This window comes from Barbatula barbatula, assembly GCF_947034865.1.
Source record: "Barbatula barbatula genome assembly, chromosome: 8".
Taxonomy (NCBI): Eukaryota; Metazoa; Chordata; class Actinopteri; order Cypriniformes; family Nemacheilidae; genus Barbatula; species Barbatula barbatula.
The window spans coordinates 16,925,665-16,950,727 of NC_136771.1; the positions used below are offsets into that span (position 1 = coordinate 16,925,665).

Below are 25,063 nucleotides of genomic sequence, written 5' to 3' on the forward strand. Positions count from 1 at the left end.
TCAAAGACATAAACATACAGAAAATCGCGCAAACGACCAACAACAAATCCCCGCACTGACCGTTGTCTGTAAACAAAATCGCAAAAACGCAGACATAACAGTAAAATAAGCGCAGTTTGCATGTTTGGAATGGTATGTGTTAACTGGTATGTTTGCAGCAGTTTAAGAGTGAACACTAGAGGCTGGCTGACAAAGGCGTCAAATTAAACGGGCAAGCTATTTTAGTCCCGAGCTCGCACCATGTCAACAATCCAAATACATGCAGCCGGGAACGCATCTAAATGCGCATTCATGTTACAATACATTCACGCGTCCTTCGTGATTATAACGCACAAACGTTTTGCGAGTTTCCACATAGTTGCGACGAATAACAGCTAACGTTAGAAGCGCCGAGCACTGTAGCATATTGCATAGACACAGGAAATGGCACAAAACCCTAACTGAGCTGCATTTCCTTTTATTCGATTTAATCGAAATATAAATCGAACGAATGCACATGGACGGATTAAAACGCGGTGTCAGATCAGAGATGAGGTAAAGGCATTGAACGTTATACGCTTTAGCTCAACGACTGCACTTGAATACTTGTCAAGTCAGCCTTCGGCAGTTCCTCCGACATTTTCAGGCTCCACTTGCATTCGCTAACTAAATAAATACGACAAATAGGACTCCCAGACCTTGAAACTGAGCCCCTCCGTGCTGAATGTAGGGCAATAAGAGCTGTAGGAGTCGCAGAAGGACATTAATCCATGTTTTTCTGTGCGTGAAGTCCCTTTGGCTCGCCATGCTGGCTGTGTTGAGCTCACTGGCTTCACTTCTTTCTCTTTATCACACCCTCCCTCCTCTCTCTCGAACTGTGTGAGTGTGCGCCCACTAGAGCCAGAAACATCATTTACACCATATATGATCTACAACACTGCATAACGCGACGCGTCAACCTGAAAATGCTGTACTGCGCGTCATGTTGCCCTCGACGCTAGCAGCGTGGATTGAGATCATTCACACATGTATGAAACGCCGTTTCGATCGTTATGATCGATCATTTCTTAACTGCAAGACAAAACGAAACCGATAGCCAATGAAATCCAAGCATCATGAAAATGATATGTCAAAGCAGCAATACAAATATTATAATTACAAAATATATACTATGTCATAAATTTTATAAAAAAAGCTTTAAAGAAAAACAAATACAACAAAACCAGTAACGCCCACTGCTGGCAAAGCTACGCCCACTGTTTAGCCTTGCTATGTGCTGCATTACTTTAAATGCACTAAAGTAACAAAACGTATTTAAAATAATTATGTCATGTATTGCAAAAAAAATGCAATACAACAAAAGACTCAAATCTGTAAAATAGCACTGGTTCTGCTTGCAAAAAAGGCATTGCTCTGATAGCCTAAACAGGTTGATGCATGTCAATAACAAGAGATGTCGCAATATGCACAAGGTCTTTATTAAACCTTTAGGAATCAAAAAGACATTTAAAAAAATAAAGAGGATATTTTCACAAATATGAAGACCCAGTAAGCGGGCAAATCTACAGGACGTCTGGCTGAAATAACTTCTCAAATAAAGGAAAGATAAAAACAGTTGGCGTGATAACAGTTTATTTATTAAATCAGATCACACATAGCCGTTGAAAATCATTTTTCATATTTACAACATATATACAAAATGTGCAATTTGAAAAACATGCCCAAAATGAAAACTTTTTCCCTTCTTTTAACTTAACCGTGGTTAATCACTTTAAATTGGCCATTCACATGGACCTTAATTCAATCCTCTGAGCATAGCTCAGTTTCTCTATCAACAGGTGTCCAGACAGTCTGTCTGGGCTATAGGGTGCCTCGGAGCAGTCAAGGGTTAACATATCATCTTCTCCATTTACACACCAGGAGCATTTCCGCTGTCGCTTACCCTTTTATGCTGACAAATCAATCTTGAAGTTTGCCTTGGACTAGACAAGGTTAAGATTTCAAGGGTGGGGGTTGGGAGACTGAGAATTTTCACCCCTTTTCCCATGTTCCCAACCTGTGACAAACCACTCAAAGCCTTACGTTGAACACGGAACTGATATTTGAATTCTAAAATTAACTTGTTTAGTACAAAGGAGCCAATTGATTGTGTAGTGGTGAAACGATGGGGTAAATCAATTATTAATCAATATATCCAGGAGAGGGGTTCGGTAGTTAGGTGATATAGTCAAAGTCCTCTGGTATTCCAAAAGCTTTGTCTAAACTGCTGTTCTCAAAGCCAAACTTCCTTTTCGCCCAGGATTTGATTGCAAAAACATTATCTGAAAAAGAAAGAATGCATAAAATCACACATTTAAGTGGGACAACTTTAATCAGTTTTGAAAACTAGCCGACTTAAGTGTAAATTATAGTCTAGCGTAGGACCTACGACTGTGCGTAGCTCTAAGCATCTAGCCTAATGTGCACATCTCTAAAAATGAAACAATGAATCAACTCGCTGCGCTGTGATTGGTCGTTTTTAACCCTTCCCTCGAGTAAAAGACCTCAGTGGTAGCTACATGTTTAATCAAACGCATTTCCAAATGAATTATCAAAGAAAATTATTTATTCTTCTGTAGGTCCCAGTGAAATTAAAAATTACTATTGTTATTTTTTAAGTAAATAGCTTATCTATGTGGGTAATTTTAAAAATTCATATACCCTCATAATCTTCAGTTAAAATCTGAAAATTCACTTCCGCCCTGAAATGATTATTAATAAGATGCTTGGCCGGCGCATCGGTTAACTCCTCCCCTTCAACTGTCAGTCTGCTGCCAGTTTAATTTTCATTTCAAAATAAAAAATTTTACACATCCAATCAACTCGCAGTGAAAAACGTAAGCCATGCCCACTTATGTTCTCTTTTGAAAATCCTTTTCACTCGGAAATGTGTCAGAATACGGAAGTAAAAATGATCGCAACTTCTGGTTAATGGGGACTTCAACGTCTCAAGCTGCAAAAAAAGTGACTGTTTACATGCCACTATTACTGCTAATGCTTCTCAAACGAGCTGCTTCTTCTTTGGCTCTTGTTTTGGTTACACAAGTAACACACGCGTCAGACACTGACGCCTAGTGGTCATTGCATGTCGACGCAGACAACAACGCAGAAGTATAAAGGAAACCATAGGCAACCTGCCGGTTTTTGTTTGGACTTGTGCGTTGTTGTCCGGGTTGACAGGCAATTGTCTCTGCATAGGCTTCTCTGTAGGTCCGACCCAGAAGTAAAAATGCCCAATTGTACAATTACTCGGAGTAATATGTAATTACATTACAGAAGAACAGATGCCTTTTACATTCAAATAAGATATTATACTCTGCAAGATTGAGCAGCCAAAAAAGTATGTATTTGTTTTACTGGATTTAATTCAAAACAGACACACTCACATTTTTGGTGCACTATAAATGTCACACAAAGAAAACTGTTCTGCAGCACTCTAGAAACCTCCACAGATTTGAGCAGAAATGTGTTTTAACTATAAGCTTTATTTAACATATCTTTCTATCTGCATATCAATTCCAAACAAATTCAGCATTTTTCTCACCAAAATCAGCCCGGAAAACATGAAAAAATTGAGATTTCCTCTGGGACTGCATTTTATTCAGTACAATACAAAAACAATGAACCCTTAATTGGATAATATTTTAACTTTAAACAACAATCCAACAATGACACAACCTGTTTTATATGCAGTAAACAGGACTATCAACAGCAATGAAAACAGGCAAAGGAACGTAACAACATAAGCCCCAGGGCGTCCACAGATGTTGACCAGTTTCCTGAGAGAAAAGCCTGAGATCGAGGCAGATAACTGAACTAAAGCTAAACTGCATTTACAAAGACATTGCATATTACCAAGTGTGCGTGCGTGCCCTCTTTAGTGCAGTATGTAAGTTGTGTATAGCTCTGGGCTGAAATCTGATCTGTTGAATGTAAACCGAATATTGACTCAACCCTAAACCCTCCCCATCCAGCATGACTGCTGTATTCCCAAACATAACAGTACAAATGTTTTTGTACACTCTTCATCTGGAAGTTTAGTAGTTAAGTACATAAAGGAATTTCCATCCTGAAATGTTAGTGAAATACAAATCTGTGTCTGCAGCATTCTGCAAAAACCTTGCTTAAAAGATCAAACCATGAACAAAATAGTAACTTTTAAGCTATAGTGTCAACAAAAAAAAGAGTCAACAAATGCTTTAAGACGCTTTAAGAGCTACAATATTAAATAATTGATAAAATAGATAAAATTTTTGCTAAACTGCAGTATTAGTGCATGCAAGACTAGATTGTCAGGGCCTTCTATAGATGTTTCACGTGACTTTCATTAGCAAAGAGATTTACTGGCTTGCTTTATTTTTAGTTTTGTGTATGCAAAAGACTTACCTGTCCATCTAGACACTGCCTCCTTTGCTGCAATGTTGGCTTTACCTAGATAAAGCAGGGGTATGTTAGCAAGGTCAGGCTTGTTGGGTTACATATACACTTTCAGTTTTTAGCAAAGTTACTTATTTTGCATCGGATGCATAGTTTCTATAAATTTAATTCATGGTAATTGAACCCATTATTGCTTTTGCATTGCTGATGTCAAGCAGTTGCTTAACCGGTTAAACTACAGGATCAAGTCTTATAGAACTTCGATAACTTCAATGTTTGCTGAATGCAACCTGTCCTTTGGTAAAACTCTGCGCACAAATCATATGGATCTGCACAGCTAACCAAAAGCTCTGCAGATGGTTATAAATCACACAAGCTGGTCCCCTTTTTCATTGAGTCCATAGATTTACGTCTTAGACAGTTAGCGGACACACTGATATATAATCATACTGAATGTGCTGCCCAGACCACTTCAATTTCAGGGCTAGATTAACAAATGCTCGAAAGCCATTCCAAGGTTTTGGATTATATGAAATCTGAAAAAAACACATTAATCTGCCCAGTCGCATTGAAAGTGCCTTGTGTCCTCCCTGTGCGCCCTGACATAAGAATAGTAGATGCATGCAGTCCAAAGCATTGCACACTTGGCTGAAAAGTCAACAGTCGGCATTTCTTTTAAAATCGCAACACTGTGGATGGAATATGATATGAAGGTTCGATCAAGTCTGTTCTGTGCACATGAACACACAAACTTTAATTGCACTTTAAATTCTCTTTTAAAACCACATCCACAAAGTCTGATGAAAACATTGATATGTTTAGCGCCCCTGAAGCAATCAGGGTTATGTGTCCTGCTCAAAGGCACAACATCATTAGCCCTCATACTGACTAAACATCCCCTGGGTGCCGACTGGGACTCGTACCAGCAACCTTGTGATAAGTGGTTAGGAGCCCTCAGTCACTAAAGTGGAAAACGAACAATCAACACAAATCAGGTCACCCTGTAAATATAAACTTCTGCTTCATAAACACTGATAATAAAGAGCCGCAAAATATTTAAGTGGATTTATTGCTAGAGAACAGCTGAACCCCCGGTGTGATACAGACACATCCTTGTTTATGTTTACACTATCATTTCATCATCACCTCTAATAATGATGTTATAAGCAATACAGCTTACATCAACACCGCCTCCACTGCAACAACAAGCAAGTTAAGACAAGCTATGACTGCATAGATGAAACAAGTCCAACCTTCAAAGAGCAGAGCTACCTTTGCAACACCTTACCTTACGTATTTTTTGCATCACACTTTCATCAACAGCAAATTGGTCAAATTCAAACTGTGTTTTTGTGCCCTCAACGGGCACTTTGGGAAAAGGTTACCATTTTTAAGGACATTGCAAACCAAGGAACGTCTGTCTCTCTTCACAAAGGGCCATTTCAGAAGGCTGTAAACAAAGGGTACATGCAGTCAGAGACAAACAGTGAAGGAAATAATTATTTGATTCCCTGCTGATTTTGTACGTTTGCCTGCTTACAAAGAAATTAAGGGTCTACAATTTTTGGTAGGTTTATTTTAACTGATAGAGACAGAATATAAAGAAAATAAGGAGAAAATATGTTATATTAAGGAATACATTGATTTGCATTTCAGTCAGTGAAATAAGTATTTGATCCCCTACCACGCAGCAAGAATTCTGGCTCCATAGATTTGTTATGTGCCTATATGGACCACAGATTAGTGCTGTGACTTAAAGAAAGTACTCCCAAGTCAGCTTGTTATGTATATAAAGGATGCCTGCCAACAGAATCTGCATCTTTCATTTCAACCTCTCCACCACCATGGTCAAGACCAAATACGTTTCAAAGGATGTCAGGGACAAGATTGTAGACCTGCACAAACCTTGAATAGGCTACAGACAAAGGCTTGGTTAGAATGCGACAACAGCTGGATGATAATTTATTATTATTTGGAAATAGAAGAAATACAAAATAACTATCAATTGTCCATGGTCTGAAGCTCCCTGCAAGATTTTCCCAATGGGGTAAAGATGATCATGGGAAAGGTTAAAGATCAGCCCAGAACTCCATGGAATAATCTTTTTAATGAGTTCAACACAGTTGGGACAACAGTTAGCAAGCAAACCATTGGTAACACGCTGTGCCACAATAGACTGAAATCCTGAGGCACCCATAAGGTCCTCCTCCCCAAGAAGTCCCAACTGGCTTGTCTGAGGTTTGGCAATGAACATCAGAATGATTCATAAAAGGCTTTGGAGAAAATGCTGTGGTCAAACGGGAAGAAAATTGAGTCCTCTTTTTGGAGGGAGAGAAATACTGACTATGACCCAAAGAACACCATCCCTACAGAGAAACACGGTGTTGGAAATATTATGCTTTAAGGCTTTTTCTCTGCTCGGGTACAGGATGACTTCACCGCATTGAGGGGCTGAGGGACAGGCCCATGTACCATAAAATATTGGGCAAGAACCTCCTCCGCTTAACTAGATCACTGAAGATGGGTGGTGGATGTGCCTTTAACATGACAAAGACCCAAAACATATTGCCAAGACAACCAAAGAGTGGCTTAAGTAAAAGCACAAAATGTCCTAGTCCTAGATTATTATTACTGTTATATTCACAATGAAGGTACAAAGCGGTTTCTAACAGATGCAGATCTCTAACGTGTGTAGGAATACACCAGCATGATAATAACTAATGAAATTATTCTTGAAATGAACGTAGTTGAAAATAAACTTATTTACTATTGGTTTAATCCAACATAATGTATATTATTATATTTACCGTTTGCTTGATGCATAACCTGCTGGTGTACTCCAATTCTTATCAAATACACATTTGTTGTAACTTTGATAAACCATATATTATTATAGCTCAAGCATAATTGAATTTGCACTTCTCTGGGATTGAAGAAGAGTGGGAACCCTCTTGCAAGTTTTCAGAACTAGTCCGTAAATAAAAGTATTTTTTAGCCGCAAAGGTGAGTCAGCTTGCAGTACATTGTTTGCGGTTATACAAAAAAATGAAAATAGTTTAATGTTCACAAACATTAAGTTCACTGGCATTCTTACTCTAAATATAGTTATAGCAGTGAAATTAATCATAATGTATTTAAAATTTTAGTTTAGGCTTAGAACATTACTAAAAAACAAAATAATCAAGGTTAAATGATTATTGTCACATTCCGTTTCGCAAGTACTGTCTCATTTCTTGTGTATCCTGTACGGAACACATGTTTCCTTTCCACAGCAGTGCACTTTCGCCCCTTTTCCAAAAAGCCCAAGTTTAGTCAGACGTGTTAAATGTAGATCTGCATTCATCTATATACTGTATTTCAACATATTTGATCTCATTTGTTTTGATGTAATTGATTTATATTCATTAAACTGTAGAGCGGTTGTTAGAAAGACAGGACTGCGAGGTTACAAATGCTATTTTCTCTAAATAGACTTGAGTCTTTATCTCCACCAGCGCCTGCGTTGAGATAATTTTTCACGACTGATCAGAGGACTGACTGGAGTGAATCGAGAAATATTCAAAGCTGAATCAACTTGGGAATAGGGATACAACGATTATAGATTTTGTTAGGACGATTCGGTTGCATGATAAGGGCGATTATTATACATTCATTAATTTCTACATTTTTACTGGCTCTGCCAAAATTTTTACTTATCCTACAACAAAAAAGTAATAAATAAATAATATTCTCTATTTATTTGTTTGTTGTTTTCTTAAAAAAATAAGGTTATAATAACATAAAACTATTAGCCTCACAAACATTTCATATAGTCAAAGACAGTGTAAGTAATGTAAGTAATACATTTAGTAATTATCAGTGTTTTTTAGGTCTTAAGTTGGTCTAACAGTGGTTAATAGGTATGGAAACTGAATAAAGGAGTCAAATATAAAATAACACTTCATAGTCTTCACAGTATACATGAAATATATATCAAACCATATTAAAAGTTAATCAGTCAGGAGCAGTAAGTGTATTTTGTTTCTTTTATTGTTGTTTGGTGAGCAGTTAAACAGAGATGTTTATTTTGCTGCCGTCCCTTTAAGAGCTTGGGCACACAGATCACATGCTTTTTGTTTCCACACTGATTGTTTTCATAACAAACCATAATGGATTTATCAACATGATATAGTGCCAATTAGCTAAATAATGTTAAAACACCACATTGTTTAATAAAAATAACATAGATATGTTAACTTGGTCCAACTTGCATCAGGTGTAGACTTGGAATTTGAGCTTGGGCATACAGAATGTACTCATCCTGTCAGCTCTTCACAACACGACACTTCTCGTCCGGTGCGACTCCGTTAACTTACATGCCGCTTTTGTTTTAGGTTGCACCGAAAGCCTCTCACCACTACAGCCTTGATTATGAATTTTTATCTAGATTTTGCAAGATAAAAAACTAGTGTGTGTTAGTCTCTGATAAGATGACTCTTTAAACTTTTAATTTTGTATAGATTGCGACAGTTCTATTCCATGCGCAGTAACGGAGCCTTTTCTAGGGTCTTTGTGGCTTTTTTTAATGGTGAAATTCGGCCATCACCGTGAAACAAATCAGGAAAGACACAATAACTGCCGTTCTATGTTGTATGTTTGGCAGAACAAAAAGGAGCAAATTTAGCTTCTGTGTAATAAAAAGATGCTAAATATAAAATGTATTGAAGCCCTTCAGGATTTAACCAAGCCGAATTATGGCACAAAGCTTCTAGCTGGTTCTGCTTCAGGGTTTAAAGAATGTTGCAAACTGTCAGGTGTTAAATACAGCATTAACTACTAAGAGGACATATTATGACATCTGAGGCAGAAATGAGCAAATCAAGAAGTGATCGAATTAAGAGAAATGATGAGTGTCATGAGTATCCCATTGCGAAATCAATTAAATACATTTTTAAGAAATCACAGAACTTCCTGTCCAACAGAAGACAGAAGTCTAATGTGTCAGGGATCGACTACGATTGTTAGGACTCTGTCCTTCCTGTCTCGAGCTTTCAAGCTCCCTGGGCAGAGTCATGACATTGCCACGTCTTTCGGGTTTCTGTTTTGTTATGTGTGGAGACATGTGGCTTTATGTTGTTACGTGATGCCACGTGTCTTCCTGTTATGTCTCTCAGCCCCACCCTCCTATGTCCTGTAATTTCATTAGGGTTTCATTCACCTCGTTAGGGTTTCATTCCCATCAGCTGTCACCACTCTCCCCATGTAATCACTCCTCGTTAGTGTCTCCCTTTATATGGTCTCAGTTTTCTCTCTGTTGAGTGTTGGTGCATTGTCTTTATCTATTGTCTCTTGTCTCTATGCCCAATGCTGATGTCCGTCATTGGATTACATGTTGTTCCAGTTTGTATACTTATTAGTTCATTTTTCCTAATACCCTTGTTTTCTCCTCCTCGTGGGAGGTGTTTGTTTGCCTTGTTTTTTGGTTCATGTTTTTCCCATTGTGGATGTTTCATTTAATAAAAGTTTGTTTACGTTAACCCTTCGTCTTCCTGCATCTGGGTTCTGTCCTAAGCCATTTCGTGACAGAATGCACCAACCTATAAGAACCCAGCAGGTGGCGATTTTCCCTGCAAGGCCTCGCCAGCCTGGTCCCCTCTCCAGCATTCGCCAGGGGAACTTGGACCGGGACGAGTACCTGGACAGGTTCCTGGAAGCCGCAGTGGAGGAGCTCTTCGGGGAGGAAGAGGTGACGGCGGCGTTCAACAGCGGACTGAGGGTCCCCCTATCGCCTGCGGAGATGATGAGGCTGAGACCGCTTGGCTTCGAGGGTGTGCTCCAGTTCGCCATGAGCCGACCGGAGCCCAGTGTCTCCGTCTGTCCGAGGTTGTCTTCTCCGTTGGGCCCCATCCCCGAGGATCACACCCTGGAGCTTGGGGTGGTGACCACCACCGCACCATCAGCCTCGGACCCTGCAACCTCTTCACCACCTACCAGTCTTCAGGGCAAGCGTGGAAGGAGAGAGTCCTGGGGGTCCTCTTCGGAGGCCTCCAACGCGGAGCCAGCCCCGTCCTTCACCTCATTCCTCCAGCCGACTACCAGGAGATTGGCTCGGCAGAAGAGGAAGAGGCAACGGAGGGGGGCACGTAAACCAGCCCAGCCGGTTCTCCTGCCGGTTCTTCACCCGGTTTCACAGCCGGCCTTCCAGTGGGCGATCCAGCAGGCATCCAGTCCTGCCCTTCAGCAGGCATCCAGACCTGCCTCTCAGCAGGCGTCAGGACCTGCCTCTCAGCAGGCGTCAGGACCTGCCTCTCAGCAGGCTTCAGGACCTGCCTTTCCGCAGGCTTCAGGACCTGCCTTTCCGCAGGCTTCAGGACCTGCCTTTCCGCAGGCTTCAGGACCTGCCTTTCCGCAGGCAGCCAGACCTGCCCTTCCGCAGGCATCAGGACCTGCCCTTCCGCAGGCTTCAGGACCTGCCTTTCCGCAGGCTTCAGGACCTGCCTTTCCGCAGGCTTCAGGACCTGCCTTTCCGCAGGCTTCAGGACCTGCCTTTCCGCAGGCTTCAGGACCTGCCTTTCCGCAGGCGTCAGGACCTGCCCCTCCGCAGGCGTCAGGACCTGCCCCTCCGCAGGCGTCAGGACCTGCCCCTCCGCAGGCGTCAGGACCTGCCCCTCCGCAGGCGGCCGGACCTGCCCCTCCGCAGGCGTCAGGACCTGCCCCTCCGCAGGCGTCAGGACCTGCCCCTCCGCAGGCGGCCGGACCTGCCCCTCCGCAGGCGGCCGGACCTGCCCCTCCGCAGGCGGCCGGACCTGCCCTTCCGCAGGCGGCCGGACCTGCCCTTCCGCAGGTGGCCTTCCAGCCGGTGCCTCAGCCAGTTCTCCGGCCAGCATCACCTCAAGCTTTTTCCCCCCTTGGACACACACCTCTCCCTAGCCCCTTCAAGTCCCCGCCGGTCTCGTCCGGTTGCTTCAGGTCCCCGCCGGTCTCGTCCGGTTGCTTCAAGTCCCCGCCGGTCTCGTCCGGCTGCTTCAAGTCCCCACCGGTCTCGTCCGGCTGCTTCAAGTCCCCGCCGGTCTCGTCCGGTTGTTTCAAGTCTCCTCAACCTGTCCCACCCTTTTCTGGTGTCCCCAAGGTTTGGCCTCCCATTCCCCCACCCCCCCTCCCATGTTTGTTGTTTTTGTTGACCCACCCGAACCCCTTCATAGCCTCCCTTATGTTCCCCTTAGTTTGTTCTGTGTTGTGCTTGTGGTGTTTGTCTTTGTGCTTTGGTGTTTTGGCCCGCTGAAGTTTCTCCCTTGAGACGCCATGGGGCGTTTCTGGGGGCGGGGGTAATGTTAGGACTCTGTCCTTCCTGTCTCGAGCTTTCAAGCTCCCTGGGCAGAGTCATGACATTGCCACGTCTTTCGGGTTTCTGTTTTGTTATGTGTGGAGACATGTGGCTTTATGTTGTTACGTGATGCCACGTGTCTTCCTGTTATGTCTCTCAGCCCCACCCTCCTATGTCCTGTAATTTCATTAGGGTTTCATTCACCTCGTTAGGGTTTCATTCCCATCAGCTGTCACCACTCTCCCCATGTAATCACTCCTCGTTAGTGTCTCCCTTTATATGGTCTCAGTTTTCTCTCTGTTGAGTGTTGGTGCATTGTCTTTATCTATTGTCTCTTGTCTCTATGCCCAATGCTGATGTCCGTCATTGGATTACATGTTGTTCCAGTTTGTATACTTATTAGTTCATTTTTCCTAATACCCTTGTTTTCTCCTCCTCGTGGGAGGTGTTTGTTTGCCTTGTTTTTTGGTTCATGTTTTTCCCATTGTGGATGTTTCATTTAATAAAAGTTTGTTTACGTTAACCCTTCGTCTTCCTGCATCTGGGTTCTGTCCTAAGCCATTTCGTGACAACGATATGCTTGATCATTTCCGATCAACTCTACACAAGTTTCGTTAACAAGAGCACAAGCTTTGACAGCTGTGTCTGCAGTGTGGAAATGTGCTTGCAATGTCAGCGGATAGACGAGTTCCACACATGTGTGCAGCACGTCACCGAGTGGACTCAGCACATGCGCTGTTGTACACGTTCCATTAGTGCAGTCTCAAAAAATGGGCTGCACGCGGACAGAGTGTGCTGAGGACCGCAGACCCTCCTGATGATGAAAATTACGTCGCGCACGGACGGCCGGACTATACTTTATCCTTATCGCACATGCGTATGATGTCATCGGTTTTTAAAAACGCAGCCTTCAGAGTTTACAAGAAAACGATAATGCCGCCGTTTTCCAAAACTTTGAGACACGTTCGCGTTTTCAGTCACCCAAAAGTTTTCGTGTAAATGAACAGCCAAAACAAATACAAAGTTAACAGTTTTTCCTTGAAAACAGTCTCTTGAAAACAGTCTCGTGTAAACAGCGTCTTTAAAAATCTGTAAGATGTGATGCAGTAGGCAAAGACATCCATTTGTGTGACCAAAACTCAACCTCATTTTTTTTAGCAAACAGCACCTGCTGGCATCATAGAGTGAGTTGAATGTAAACAGTCTCCTCTGTGCTTATTTTGTCTGAGTTTAATCTATCCATAAAACATTTGAAATGTGGACACAGATCAGAGGTGTTTACTCACGAATCTCCTCCACCACCTCCGGATCACATTCTTTGTACTTCTCCACTTCAGCCTTCATCTGATCTCTTTGGTCTTTCAATGCCCCAAGCTCCTTCAGAAGAGATTCTCTTTCCTCCTATACAATCACAAACATCAGTCAGAACAGAACTCTTAAACAAATCATATAAAAATCACCTTGATAGACGTGCTAAGCTTAAAGTAAATATAATATGGTTCGTTAGAGAGACAGAGAAGTCAACACGCACGTTAATTTCACGCCCAACTTTGGCTTTGTCAGCCGCCTGCTGAAGGGCTATTTTGCGCTGCTTTCCTTCTTCACACTACACACAGAGAGAAAAGGATTTATACATAAAAAAATCCACTCATTGTAACTTCTGTTACAATAAAAAAAATAAAGTTCTACAACAACCTGTTTAACTAAACACCAATTTGGACTAGTGTAACAATATCAGAGAAAGCTTCACCTGTCTTTCCAGCTCTTCCAGTCTACATTTACGGGCATGCAGGGCCTTGCTGGGAAAAGCCCAGTAATAGTTCGATGTGCCAACTCTTTCTGTGTCGACCATGTTATCATCTACCAGACTCTGCAACACTTCTTTTACCGACATTGGAGCTGAAAATAAACATGAAATAACCCCTCTTGTAAGGATTCTTCCACTAGACTATAGTAGTAACACCGCAGCAGCAACAAAAACATTTTCTTTTTTAAAACTTGTATCAGTCTAACTTCTCAAATATTATTTGCAAAAACACAATTACGCATTGACTAAAAAAATAAGCTTTTTAACAGTGGTTTCAACTGAAAAACTAATAAAAAGTAAATGTTAACTATAGATACAACAAAGTAATAAATGCATGGATTTAAAAAAAGTTATAAGGGTAAAATAATTAATATAAATCAAGAGGTAAAAAGCTAACTTGATGCTATAAACAGAATGCACTAAGGTCACTTGATATCAACGTCACCACCACCAAGCCTCTGACAACTCTTTCAAATTAAACTAAAACTGTGTTCCCTGGTAAGTAATTGCTGAGTGAATGAATCCGCATCTACGTTTTAAGAGATTTATGTCCATGCTTAATTATTTGTGAGCTTTATATGCGTGATGACGTGTAACATCCCTGCCAAAGGAAGTCGTTTTTTCGCTTTAAGCAACTTGTTAGCAACCGTCGTTTTTAAGACACAATAAGACTTTTTAAAAAATCACAAGCGGGTTATTATTGTTGTGTTTCATGTCATAGAATTAAAGGAGAAAATATTTTGAGGTTTTGTTTACCACAGACCTTATTTCAGGCGATTTAACAAAAAACCATTCAATGATGGAACCGGAAGTCCTAAAATGCTAACTCGCTTCCGGGTTTTGCATACAAAAATACGTCATCTCTGCAGCTACCTACACTGTTAAAATATTCTGTGTAGAAATTACAGTATTTCTGGCAGCGGTTTGCCAGTAACTTACTGTAGATTTACATTTATGTAATTTACTTGCAACAGTTTGTTCAAAGATAAATGATCATTAAACATTAACAAGTCTTTATCCTTATAGAAAAACAACTATAAAATAACAACCTCATGCAAAGCATTCTGGGAACCAAAATTAGAAAAAAATGAAAAAGGTTTTCTGAAAGGATAAAGACAAAAATTGTTTTTCAAAACACGTCTGTAGAGCAGCTTGTCCATTCAGGGCTTCTGTAGAAACAACATGGTGAATTCCATGCAAGAGACCCCGAAGTGTATGTAAATAGAAATAGATTATTCTATGGTAATAAAAACATAACTATTTCTTCAGAAGTGTATAAAGACCTTACATAATGTAATGTGTTGTGTATATTGTATTGCATTTGTGTCAACAGATCCTACAAAACAATACACACTAGCCCTTTAATGGATTGTTAAGGGCAAATACAGTCATTAATCAAACACATAATAACATCATACCAAACAAGTCATCGATCTTGTTTTCTAATTATTACTAACTTTATTACACTCACACAGATCTTTTAAAAAGCATAGCTTCATGTACTGACCTTAAAAACTAGATAATTCAGTTACACTGGATTTCATTTCTCTTGTAAAGAACGGAAATAATTGCAGATTAGTCGTACTTACTTATTCCTTTGGATTTGGGGGCTATTTTTTCGATGTCCTTCAGCTGAAACACATCTTTCTGATATCAAGGGAAAAGAAATGTCATCCCTTCAAGTTTCAGTCCAATGGACAGACTCATTAAAATGACTTTGTCTCTTAATTACTTTTCACAATGCAGTAATAATTACCAGTCAAAAATAAATATTGTGAGGTATGAACATACCTCACACATATAACCATAAAGCAGGTTCATGAAAATATTTGTATGTTAAATAAAGCATACTTACAGTTTCAAAAAATATTTCCATCATACGACTTCTTTTTTCTTCCAAGCTAAGTCCTTTCTTTTTAGACTATGTGGATTATAAATAAAAACTTTGTTAGAGCCACTTTTATATGCAAATCAATACAAATCCTTACCTTCACGGGTATGAATTACGTGTTCAGTGTCCTAAATCATTCAACTAGATAAAATTGCCTTTAATAATGTTCTATTTTTCTGGCTCCACAGCTGCCACTATATGAATAAGCCTTTTTATTGTTACCTATGACCTCCTTTCATTTTAAGCAACATATTTAGTTACCACAAAACTGAAACATGTAATATTTTATTCAGCATACAGAAAAGCTTCATATGGTTATGTATTACAACAATTTTACAACCACATTCAATGCCTCAAACTAAACACTAACTATTCCTAAGACAAAAGTTTCTTATGATGGATAATGCTAGCTTGCATTTGCCGGGTGGTTCTGCTGCAGAAGCACGTGTGTGTTTACCCACAACAATGACATCATAACTCTGAAGCTTGTGTGCCATTAAAGAGATTTCTAAATGAGCAGGTGACCTGCTATAAAGTCATTTGACGTAAGACTGTAACGTTATAGTATTGGTATCACTAAATCATATTTTGAGTGTGGTGCAGCTAACGTGAAGTGAACTTAGACGTGGCTAGACCAAAATGCAAACGTTTTTCTTTCACATGTTCTGGCATTGACAAGAAACTATAACATTTGAATGTAGACTTAACGGAGTAACGTTACTTCATACATCTATAACGCTTTCAGGGTAACGTTAAATTGTTTTATTTCGTTTACTCCCCGGTTAACAAACTATCATTGCTGAATACATGGATCCATAATAACTTACGAAACCCAGACCCTTAGCACGCAAAAACTCTGTCACACATTTGATTGAATGTATAACACGGGTTCAGAAATGACACGTAACTCCAACCACAAGACAAAATTCAAATGATTTAACAATCAGTTTAAAGCATTTTATGAAGTACTGTTAGACATGTAAGCGACGACCTCTACGCAATAATGGAAATGTATAGAATAACATCATATTTACGTTCTCACCATGTTTGAGGCTTTCAGTCAGTCACAGTCTTAAATTTGGCGCGAGCTACTGTCAGCGCACGCATGCGTGGTGCAGCCGTATAACAGACGCATGCGCAAACATTTATGATCGGTCTGTGTGCTTTCTGTTTCTTCGACAAGAAATACAAATACGACTCATTTCCAGATTTTGGCCAAATATCTCATATTCGTTACAAATCGGTTTATGGCATCAATATTTCATTTGTACATGTGAAAGCCTCCTTTCTTCTGATTGGTCAAATTGCTCCGTTTTCTGTACGGCCTTCATGCTGCCAGGCACACTAGTGCCACTGGCAAGTGTTTGCGCTGTAATAAAAGTAAACAATATGCGTAAATTATTCGACATACATAATTCGTGCAACTGTGATTATTGTGTAATTTCTGGGTTGTTTTTAGATGATCTGATGCTGATTTTACATGCAAGGCGCACTGTTATTTACCACAGTCATAATATACTTAATATATACTAAAACAGTATTAAGAAGTATTCATAGGAACATTAGAATATTTAGGAGTATTAGTAATATGATCTGAAACCTCATTTATCCAAAGATGATTGTATACGAATGAATTATACAGATGATGTAATGACTTAATGTTACAATCATTGTACATGTTCAATGATACTTTACATAAATGCACTTAAAAAGCATGTTTAAGAGTATTTTTGAACATTATACAGCAATATAAAATCCAGTAATGTCTGAGACCTAGAGGCCTGAGGCCAGTTACTAATAAAGTTCAGAGGATGAGGCACAGAAAACCTAGGTACTTTCCACTGACCAGTGTGCCTAAGTTGTAACATTGTATACAATTATCTAAAAAGATGAGGCAATAATGAGCCAACCACGATTAAAACGCATCTTGTTGCCTGGGATCTATTTGTGGCGAAAAAAAACAATTGGGTATTACAAATAAAAGATAACAGGGACTTACCTGATTGGTTTAACGAGAAACCCTCCTTTCAGAAGTTTCACTATAACTGTGGGCTGGAGAACACTGTATTTTCAGATGCTTTGGGAAGATCTCACTTTGTTTTTTAATAGTGTCTATTAGTCTATTATTAATAGTGGCTAAATGTATGGTTGCTACATATAGCGTTGCTATCTTTTTCTTTTTCAAAATAATTTCTTAATGGTAGGACGATCAAACAAATCCCAATGACTTGTGTTATCTGAGCAATTACGACCGTAATAACTAATTCTCTCCACTAGAGGAGGCAGCAGGTTAACAAATTATTTAAGTTTAATTTTACTTTGCAGTTTATTAGAAAAAATCATATTCATAGGCCATGAATAAAAATGCTGAGATTGATGGCAGCCCCAGTCAACACCCAGCTTCCACAGGTGATACGTCTCACCAATGCTGAAGCACCTGTAAGCACATCCCCTCACACTGGTGAGGTGACTCAAGCTGAAGAACAGAACCCAGGAGAGAGCATCTTTCCAGAGCCACTCTCAGTTCAGATGTTCTGAAATGTCCTGAAATCCAAACAGTGATTACAGCGAGCGCGAACACAAAATGGCATTCTCTATTACTAAACGCAATTTATCCTGATAGGCTTCGTTGGGGTTAGAGAGGCGTATAAATGTGTTTGTAAAAGCATTGCGCCAATTTATGTTTCTGCTGGGTGCACAAACAAGATCAATTCGAGCAAGTTTTTAAAAGTAATTTGTTACAGAACTTTAACACTAACATAGTCCTCCGTGAACAGAAAATGTGCATTTTACATTTTGAGTTGCACAGGCCGATCGGCATTCAACACAAAAGAGATTAAAGATTAAATTGCTCCTTACATTTACGCATTTGGCAGACGCTTTTATCCAAAGAATAAATAACTGAATTTGTGCAATCCCAGGATGGAACCCATGACCCTGGGGTTTCTATCCCAATGCTCTAACCATTGAGCTAGAGGAAAGCTTTGAAGCACTCTCACATTTTGCCTTTGCCTTTGACTCTATTGCATCTACCTGTCGATGAAATGATCTGTCGTATTCAGTGAGCGAACACAGACTGTGAGGAGCGAGCGTTTAAAGGCGGAATGTCCAATCTCCGAATTAAGTTTTCCACAAAGTTGGGCTGAGTACCAAAAGCCAATCAGCAGTAAGGTGCACAGTGCACCGGATGGACATTAGTCGAGCCGAGCACTGAGGAAAGCAAAAGACGGGGTAGGGGTGTGTTTGTTTTGGTGATTTGAACATCAACAATGGCTGAGCAAAATCAGACACCCCGCCTTTAATGGAAAACCCGGAGTGGAATATGCAGGCCTTTAGCGGTGTAAAAAGAGAAAGTTCCCTTTTGAGAGCGGTCTCTCAATATTGCAGGAGCTCCGCTAAGGGAACTCTTCCCTTCTCCACTTTCCTGAAGTCTTGTTGGATAACACCAGTAAAAAAACAAGCCAAAACATGCAACAGTATCCAAATCCTGACGAACCCCCTGACAGTATAAATACGGTGCATTACGACAATACCTCAGAATCTGAGGCTTCCAGTGTTGAAGATGCAACTGAACACTTCTTCACCGCATCCGATGGCTGATTTCTGTCATCTTTGTGCGGGCCCAATTGACCCGCCGGATACCCACTTGCACTGTATTGCCTGCCTGGGTCTTCAGCGAATCTGATTGCACGCACTGTGCAGACCTGTCGGCACGTGTCTGGAGGACTCCTAGGATCATCGCTCGTGGACTCTTCAGATTGAGTCCTTTCCGTATCATCTTCGACATAGAGGAGGACGATGATTCTATGTCCATCTCCGACTAGGACTGGGAGGAGTCAGAGCGGGGACGCCCCTGACTCGCAGGGCACCCCGGACCTCGATGAGGAGTTTGTGAAATTGTGGTCTGCTCCTCAGTCGGCGCAGGTTCAAGCTGCTGCGCAGGCCATGTTTGCCCACGTGGACGGGGCTGTGGCCCCCCTCACAGCTCAACTGTGCCCATGCTTCACCATGTTGGGCTAGGATCAATGCCTGCTGTCGAATCCTTGCAAGCTCACTTCCCACCTCGCCAAAAAGGGGCTTACACCTCTGCTGGGGAAGCGGCTTCCGCTTTGCACGCTGATGGCTATGAAGCGTACCGTGCAAGCTATCGGCAGATAGTTTTTCTCCACTAAACTTAGTGCAGCAGCCTGCTATGTGTTGTGTGGTAAAGTCATTCACCACTCAATATTCTCATATAAAACAGTTTGCTTTATTAATACAAATCATAAAAAGTAATTTCTTAACTAGCCCTTTCACCCGAGGGTAACATAAACCAAACAAAAGTAATGAAAATTGCAAAAAAGTAAATCAACTTAACCAAATCCACTCAACCCAAACAGAATATAACAATCAAGAGTCAAATTAAATCAAAACCCGAAGCCATCTGTTACAATAAACAAAAGAAAACAAAATTAATATAAAAATATGCAAAAAAAACCCTCCTAGGATGCAAAGTCACGGTAAATACACCCCAGAGGAGAGATTTATTGAAGTACCTGCCCGTGGCCGTGAAAACAAACAACAATGGTGAATGTCCCGTGGTGAAAGTCCCTGGGTGCGTGTGGCGTGACTCCTGTCGGTCATCTGTGCTCTTTGTGATTTTGTCCGGTGAACCCCTTCTATTCCTCGAGTGCGGTTACTTCCGAGTTCGAGGTGGCTTGGTTGCTGCAGATCTTCAGTCGGGTGTAAGTGAAGAGACTCTAACCCCAGAAAGGCTCCTACCTGGGTCTTACTCCGTGGGGTGTTCCGGACCGCTTCCACTTTCTTCTCCCGGGGCCAGATCAGCCCTCTCCAGACCCGGAAGCCCATGTTGGCCTCGTTCGTCGCTCATCAGCGGTTCTGAGGTACTGAGGTTTGTCAGTATTTGCATACTTTTGCATGTTACGACAAATGGAGAAGGAAAGAGTTCCCATAGTGGAGCTTCCACAATGTCTCGTTCTCGCTTCTCAGGTAACCGGAGACATTTTACGCGGGTATGTGATTCCTCTCTACTCCACTTCGGCTACCATTCTATTTCGCCTACCAAAGGGCGCCAGCCTGTGAGGGAATAAAAAACAAGAGGGTGGCAGGAGAGGGGTGTGAAAAACATTTACATTTATCAGACGCTTTTATCCAAAGCGACTCACAAGTAGTTTTTTTACAGTGGGACATTACTGCAGAGCAATCAGGGGTAAGGTGTCTTGCTCAAGGGCACTTCAGTCATGACCTGCTGCCACAGATTTGAACCTGCAACCTTCTGATCATAAGCCCAACGCTCTAACCACTAGGCCATTTTTTAATACGAATAAAATGAAAACTAAATGTAACTAAACTACCAAATGTTTAAATGAGAAATTTTACACTATTAACTCTAAAACCCTTCAGCATTCACAGAGCCTTCCAAAACATGCAAGCTGCCCATACCGTATGCACTTATGCACCCCAATACCATCAGAGATGCTGGCTTTTGAACTAAACTCTGATAACACGCCGGAAGGTCTCTGTCCTCTTTAGCCCGGAGGACATGGCGTCCGTGATTTCCAACAAGAATGTCAAATTCAGACTTGTCTGACCTGTTCCACTTTGAAATAGTCCATTTTAAATGAGCCTTGGCCCTCAGGACACGACGGCGCTTCTGGAGCATGTTCAAGTATGGCTTCCTTTTTGCATGATAGAGCTTTAGTTGGCATCTGCTTATGGCACAGCAGATTGTGTTTACCTACAGTGGTTTCTGGAAGTGTTCCTGGGCCCTTTTAGTAATGTCATTGACACAGTCATGCCGATGAGTGATGCAGTGTCGTCTGAGGGCCCGAAGACCACAGGCATCCAATAAAGGTCTCCGGCCTTATCCCTTACGCACAGTGATTTCACCAGTTTCTCTAAATCTTTTAATGATGTTATGTACTGTAGATGATGAGATTTGCAAAGCCTTTGCTATTTGACGTTGAGGAAAATTGTTTTTAAAGTATTCCACAATCGTTTTACGCAGTCTATCACAGATTGGAGAGCCTCTGCCCATCTTTATGAAGGTTGAGAACCTGTGAAACCGGCGAATGTCATTGGAATGCGTGCCGCTATCTCAGTTAATAAAAATACTGCAGTACGTGTGGACTATAGAGAACATAATCATGACACACATTAATCTCATCGTATTAGCAATCATCCAGGTAGACTTCTTTACTTTTGGCGATTCTGTTTGTCACAAACAGAATTTACATTAAAGTAAAAAAGTATACAAAAGGAAAAACTTTTAAGATTATTTATATATCATTATTACTTCATGATGGAACCTTGTAAATATTGCTTAACTATATGTAACCCAGTCTGTGTGATCTAGGCTAAAGGCTCAAAATCTAACCATGAGATAACAAGCATCAAAGTTTGATTTCAACTCTGATTAAATATTTTGACATAGCATTACTCGGTCAATATTAAATATATAAAAGCTATATCAAGAGTGTTCTTTACATGATGTTTAATCATTTTAAAAAGCAGTAAATCACACAGAAAAATACATCAGCTTTGTTTTTGCAGACTGGGTCGCATATTACACAACAATATTGTGAATAGAGTAAACTTTGTATTGGAGTATTGTAAATATTGGTGCACTTCAGTATATACTTTAAAAATAGTTGTGTTGAAACATCACATATTGTCAGGGGCGCCGCCAGGAATTTTGGGCCCCATGAAAAAAAATCTAATTGGGCCCCCTCTGTGCAGCTGTTGGCACCACATCTCTAGGACCTAACTGTCCAATCAAAAGCTTTAAATAACTCAAATCAAAGGCTTGCAACTGTCTTGCTTCTTATAGTGCAATACTAGTACTAGCAAAATATTTAATCCTGGTGATCTGTAAATGCAAGTCTACATACAGTATGCAGTTCACTATTTGATCCAAGATTAAAAGCCACCATAAAAATGTCCATTCTTAATGTATTTTTATTGTAAAAATATTGACAAATTAAAAAAAAGAAAAAACCTAAATATATATTAACTTTTTAATCAAAATAAATTAACATTATCATCTCAAAACAATGAAAACAGCTTTTTTTTACTTAACTGCACATATCTGCCAACAACAAAATAAAGTTGAAGTGTAAAACGGAATTTCCACATCAGGGTTATTATAGTGCTACAAAAAAGATCAAGTGATCACTAAATCAATAGGTTTTTTAGGTTTGGAATATGGTCATAACAAAACTAACAGTACCAGTGACATCAAATTAAAAGGTAAATTAACATGGTACAAATAAGAACAATGGAAATATATACCAATAAATGACACTAACACTACAGAACATTGACCAAATTACCTATAGTTCTGTATTATCATCACTTGATTACAAACATTAGATATCATAGATTTGTGTGTGTGTGTGTGTGTGTGTGTGTGTGTGCAAGCTTCTCAAATAAATTGCCCTTCATGGTGGGAATAATAAGGTCTGTATCTATAGATGTCATTTAACGGCCAAAATTCACTCTAAATGAACGCATCAAACTGGATTATTTTAATATTGTCTGTAACCTACATGCAGGCTGAGGTGAGCTACTCATTGTTTCTAAATGCATACAGACAAGAGGTTCTTTTTTATGTCATAATGGTCATTATGTGAGAAAAACAATTTTGTTTGATTTCTGTCATTAATAAATATTCCACTTTCTTTTTTGTTATGGTTAAGTCATTAACACAGTGTTGCTCACCTTCTTCACTGGGACAGGGAGGGATGCAGTTATGGGGAGACTGGGGTGCTGCTGACTCATCTGTTGTTAAGTCTGCTTAGATGGGCATGGACAATTATTTAATATGAATATCTTGCTAAACGTTTCCCTGCACTGATTAAATGTTTATGAAATGTAGGCTGACACTAGCCTGCAGCTAGCTATCTTATTTCACTATGGACAACAGGTTAATACCACTCACAGACTGAATGCTACCCACCTTTCTTGGTGAAAAACTGGGTTACATATTGACACCCTTTCTTTTGTCTTTGCTCGCTCAATTTTGTTTCTTTTACTTTTTTGAAAACCAGATTTTTTACTACGCAACATAGTTGTCTCTGTTTCTGACGCGACGCGACTTTCTGCAACTAAACACCGTCACTGATGAGTGCGCTAAAGCAGGACCGAACCATTATTTAACTATTATATTTAACTTCTATTGCCAAAATACGTTAAATAAAAGACATCCTTCATTTTATTATTATTTTAAATATACTAAATGATGATGATTTATATAGTGTATAATATAATTAAAAATTAATTAGTTTTTACCTATTTGTTGGGGCCCCTGTCAGTCAGGGCCCTTGGAATTGTCCTAACTTTTCCCCCCTATACGGCGCCCATGCATATTGTATTCAGTTAAAGGGATACTCACTGCCCTCTGCCCAGTTAAACCCAGACACTTTTAGAATAAAAATATTGCCCCTTCTGCCAATGATTTATTTACACACATTTGATAGCCCCAAATCATTTCAAGCCAATAGGTTTATTACACAGTTGTGTTATACAATCATTATATACCACCAGAAAATATGCATTATATTAGTATAAATAGATTAGTATATGTGAAATCGTTATTTCTAAGCCTTAACTGGGGCAAAATAAAGTGTATCACAGACCACATCAGGCTCATCTGTATTGTATCTGCTTGTTTTACACTCTTTGGCCACCAGATGGTAATGTGAGCAATTGAAGCCTCCACTAAATACTTCGCAATGACTGAATGTAACAATGGGGTATAAATACACAGAGTGAAACAGGTTAACAACACACAGATGAGTCCAACAATGGATTATGGGATGTGTAATGGGAAGTGTAGTGTATAATGGCAGTCCGGCTGGTGACTGTGTCAAGAACTTCTATTACTACTAATGTGCTATGTAAATATTTAGAAGCAAAGGCTTATGGGTATTCCTCACAACATACTGTACAGAAAACTCATTTTGATTATTATACTTGATATTGACACTTGATATTGTAGATTACCAAGAAACTACAGTGAGTCAACATGCCAGACACAGTGCTTACAGACACGTGCAGTTTAACTCGTAAAACGTATTTTCATTAGCTTCTCAGCAGCCGTATGTCTGTCATGCTACATTTCTGACACTGCCAGAACATAAACGCAGGCCATCTTTGATCGCAAGACCATGAAAACAACGGACGTCTTTGATTCTCTCTCATTGAACGACACTGGACCAAAGACCACAGAAATCGCCACGATTGTCATCTTTTGTCCGGGACAGCTGGTTCACAGAACCAAGCTTGAAATCCAGCCAATCAAATCAATGAACGTGGGACTTCTGAAAGAGACTGAGTATAAGAAAACATACTCTTTCAAAAAGGATTTGTTCATTTTAACAGATTGTTTGTGTTATCATATTTGACACATAATGTAATTTTTTACATATTTGTGTTGATTTTTTAACACTAGTTGTGTTCAAAGTAAAACAGAATGTTATACATAACACATTATTAACACTGATATACATATGGAAAGCATTCTATTGCATCGACACCAAACTTTTAGAGCCACACTATAGAACATTTGTCATGGTAGCTCAATAGTCTGTTACCAGTGGCGTAAACAATGTAGCTGCATAAGCTTCCCTGTGGGCAGATCATAAATGTGCATTTGTTTACTGAGCTG

General features: G+C 40.1%; 2 protein-coding genes across 4 annotated transcripts in view; both read right to left on the bottom strand.

The window, feature by feature from the left end:
• tmem131l (transmembrane 131 like) overlaps nucleotides 1–1,021 on the bottom strand; it is a 42,267-nt gene extending 41,246 nt beyond the window's left edge. Inside the window, exon 1 of one of the 3 annotated variants that reach the window (XM_079463387.1) lies at nucleotides 678–1,021. In XM_079463387.1, the coding sequence (XP_079319513.1) occupies nucleotides 678–786 (109 nt within the window). In that variant the 5' untranslated portion in view covers nucleotides 787–1,021. The remainder of the gene's footprint in view (nucleotides 1–677) is intronic. The other 2 variants (XM_079463389.1, XM_079463388.1) reach the window with 2 other exon arrangements.
• Nucleotides 1,022–1,438: 417 nt separating this feature from the next.
• On the bottom strand, nucleotides 1,439–16,513 carry mnd1 (meiotic nuclear divisions 1 homolog). Its single transcript, XM_079463441.1, has 8 exons — nucleotides 16,439–16,513; nucleotides 15,361–15,426; nucleotides 15,095–15,152; nucleotides 13,449–13,597; nucleotides 13,230–13,304; nucleotides 12,985–13,099; nucleotides 4,405–4,449; nucleotides 1,439–2,300 (listed from the first exon to the last, which is right to left on the bottom strand). The coding sequence occupies exons 1-8, from the start codon at nucleotides 16,439–16,441 to the stop codon at nucleotides 2,194–2,196; spliced, it is 618 nt and encodes a 205-aa protein (XP_079319567.1). The 5' UTR covers nucleotides 16,442–16,513; the 3' UTR covers nucleotides 1,439–2,193.
• Nucleotides 16,514–25,063: the final 8,550 nt, after the last annotated feature.

Coding starts and splice junctions, on each gene's coding strand:
- mnd1 (XM_079463441.1), bottom strand. Junction 15,153..15,360: donor TGGAAATATTTTTTGAAACT/GTAAGTATGCTT, acceptor CCTTGATATCAG/AAAGATGTGTTTCAGCTGAA. Junction 13,305..13,448: donor TGGAAGAGCTGGAAAGACAG/GTGAAGCTTTCT, acceptor CTCTGTGTGTAG/TGTGAAGAAGGAAAGCAGCG.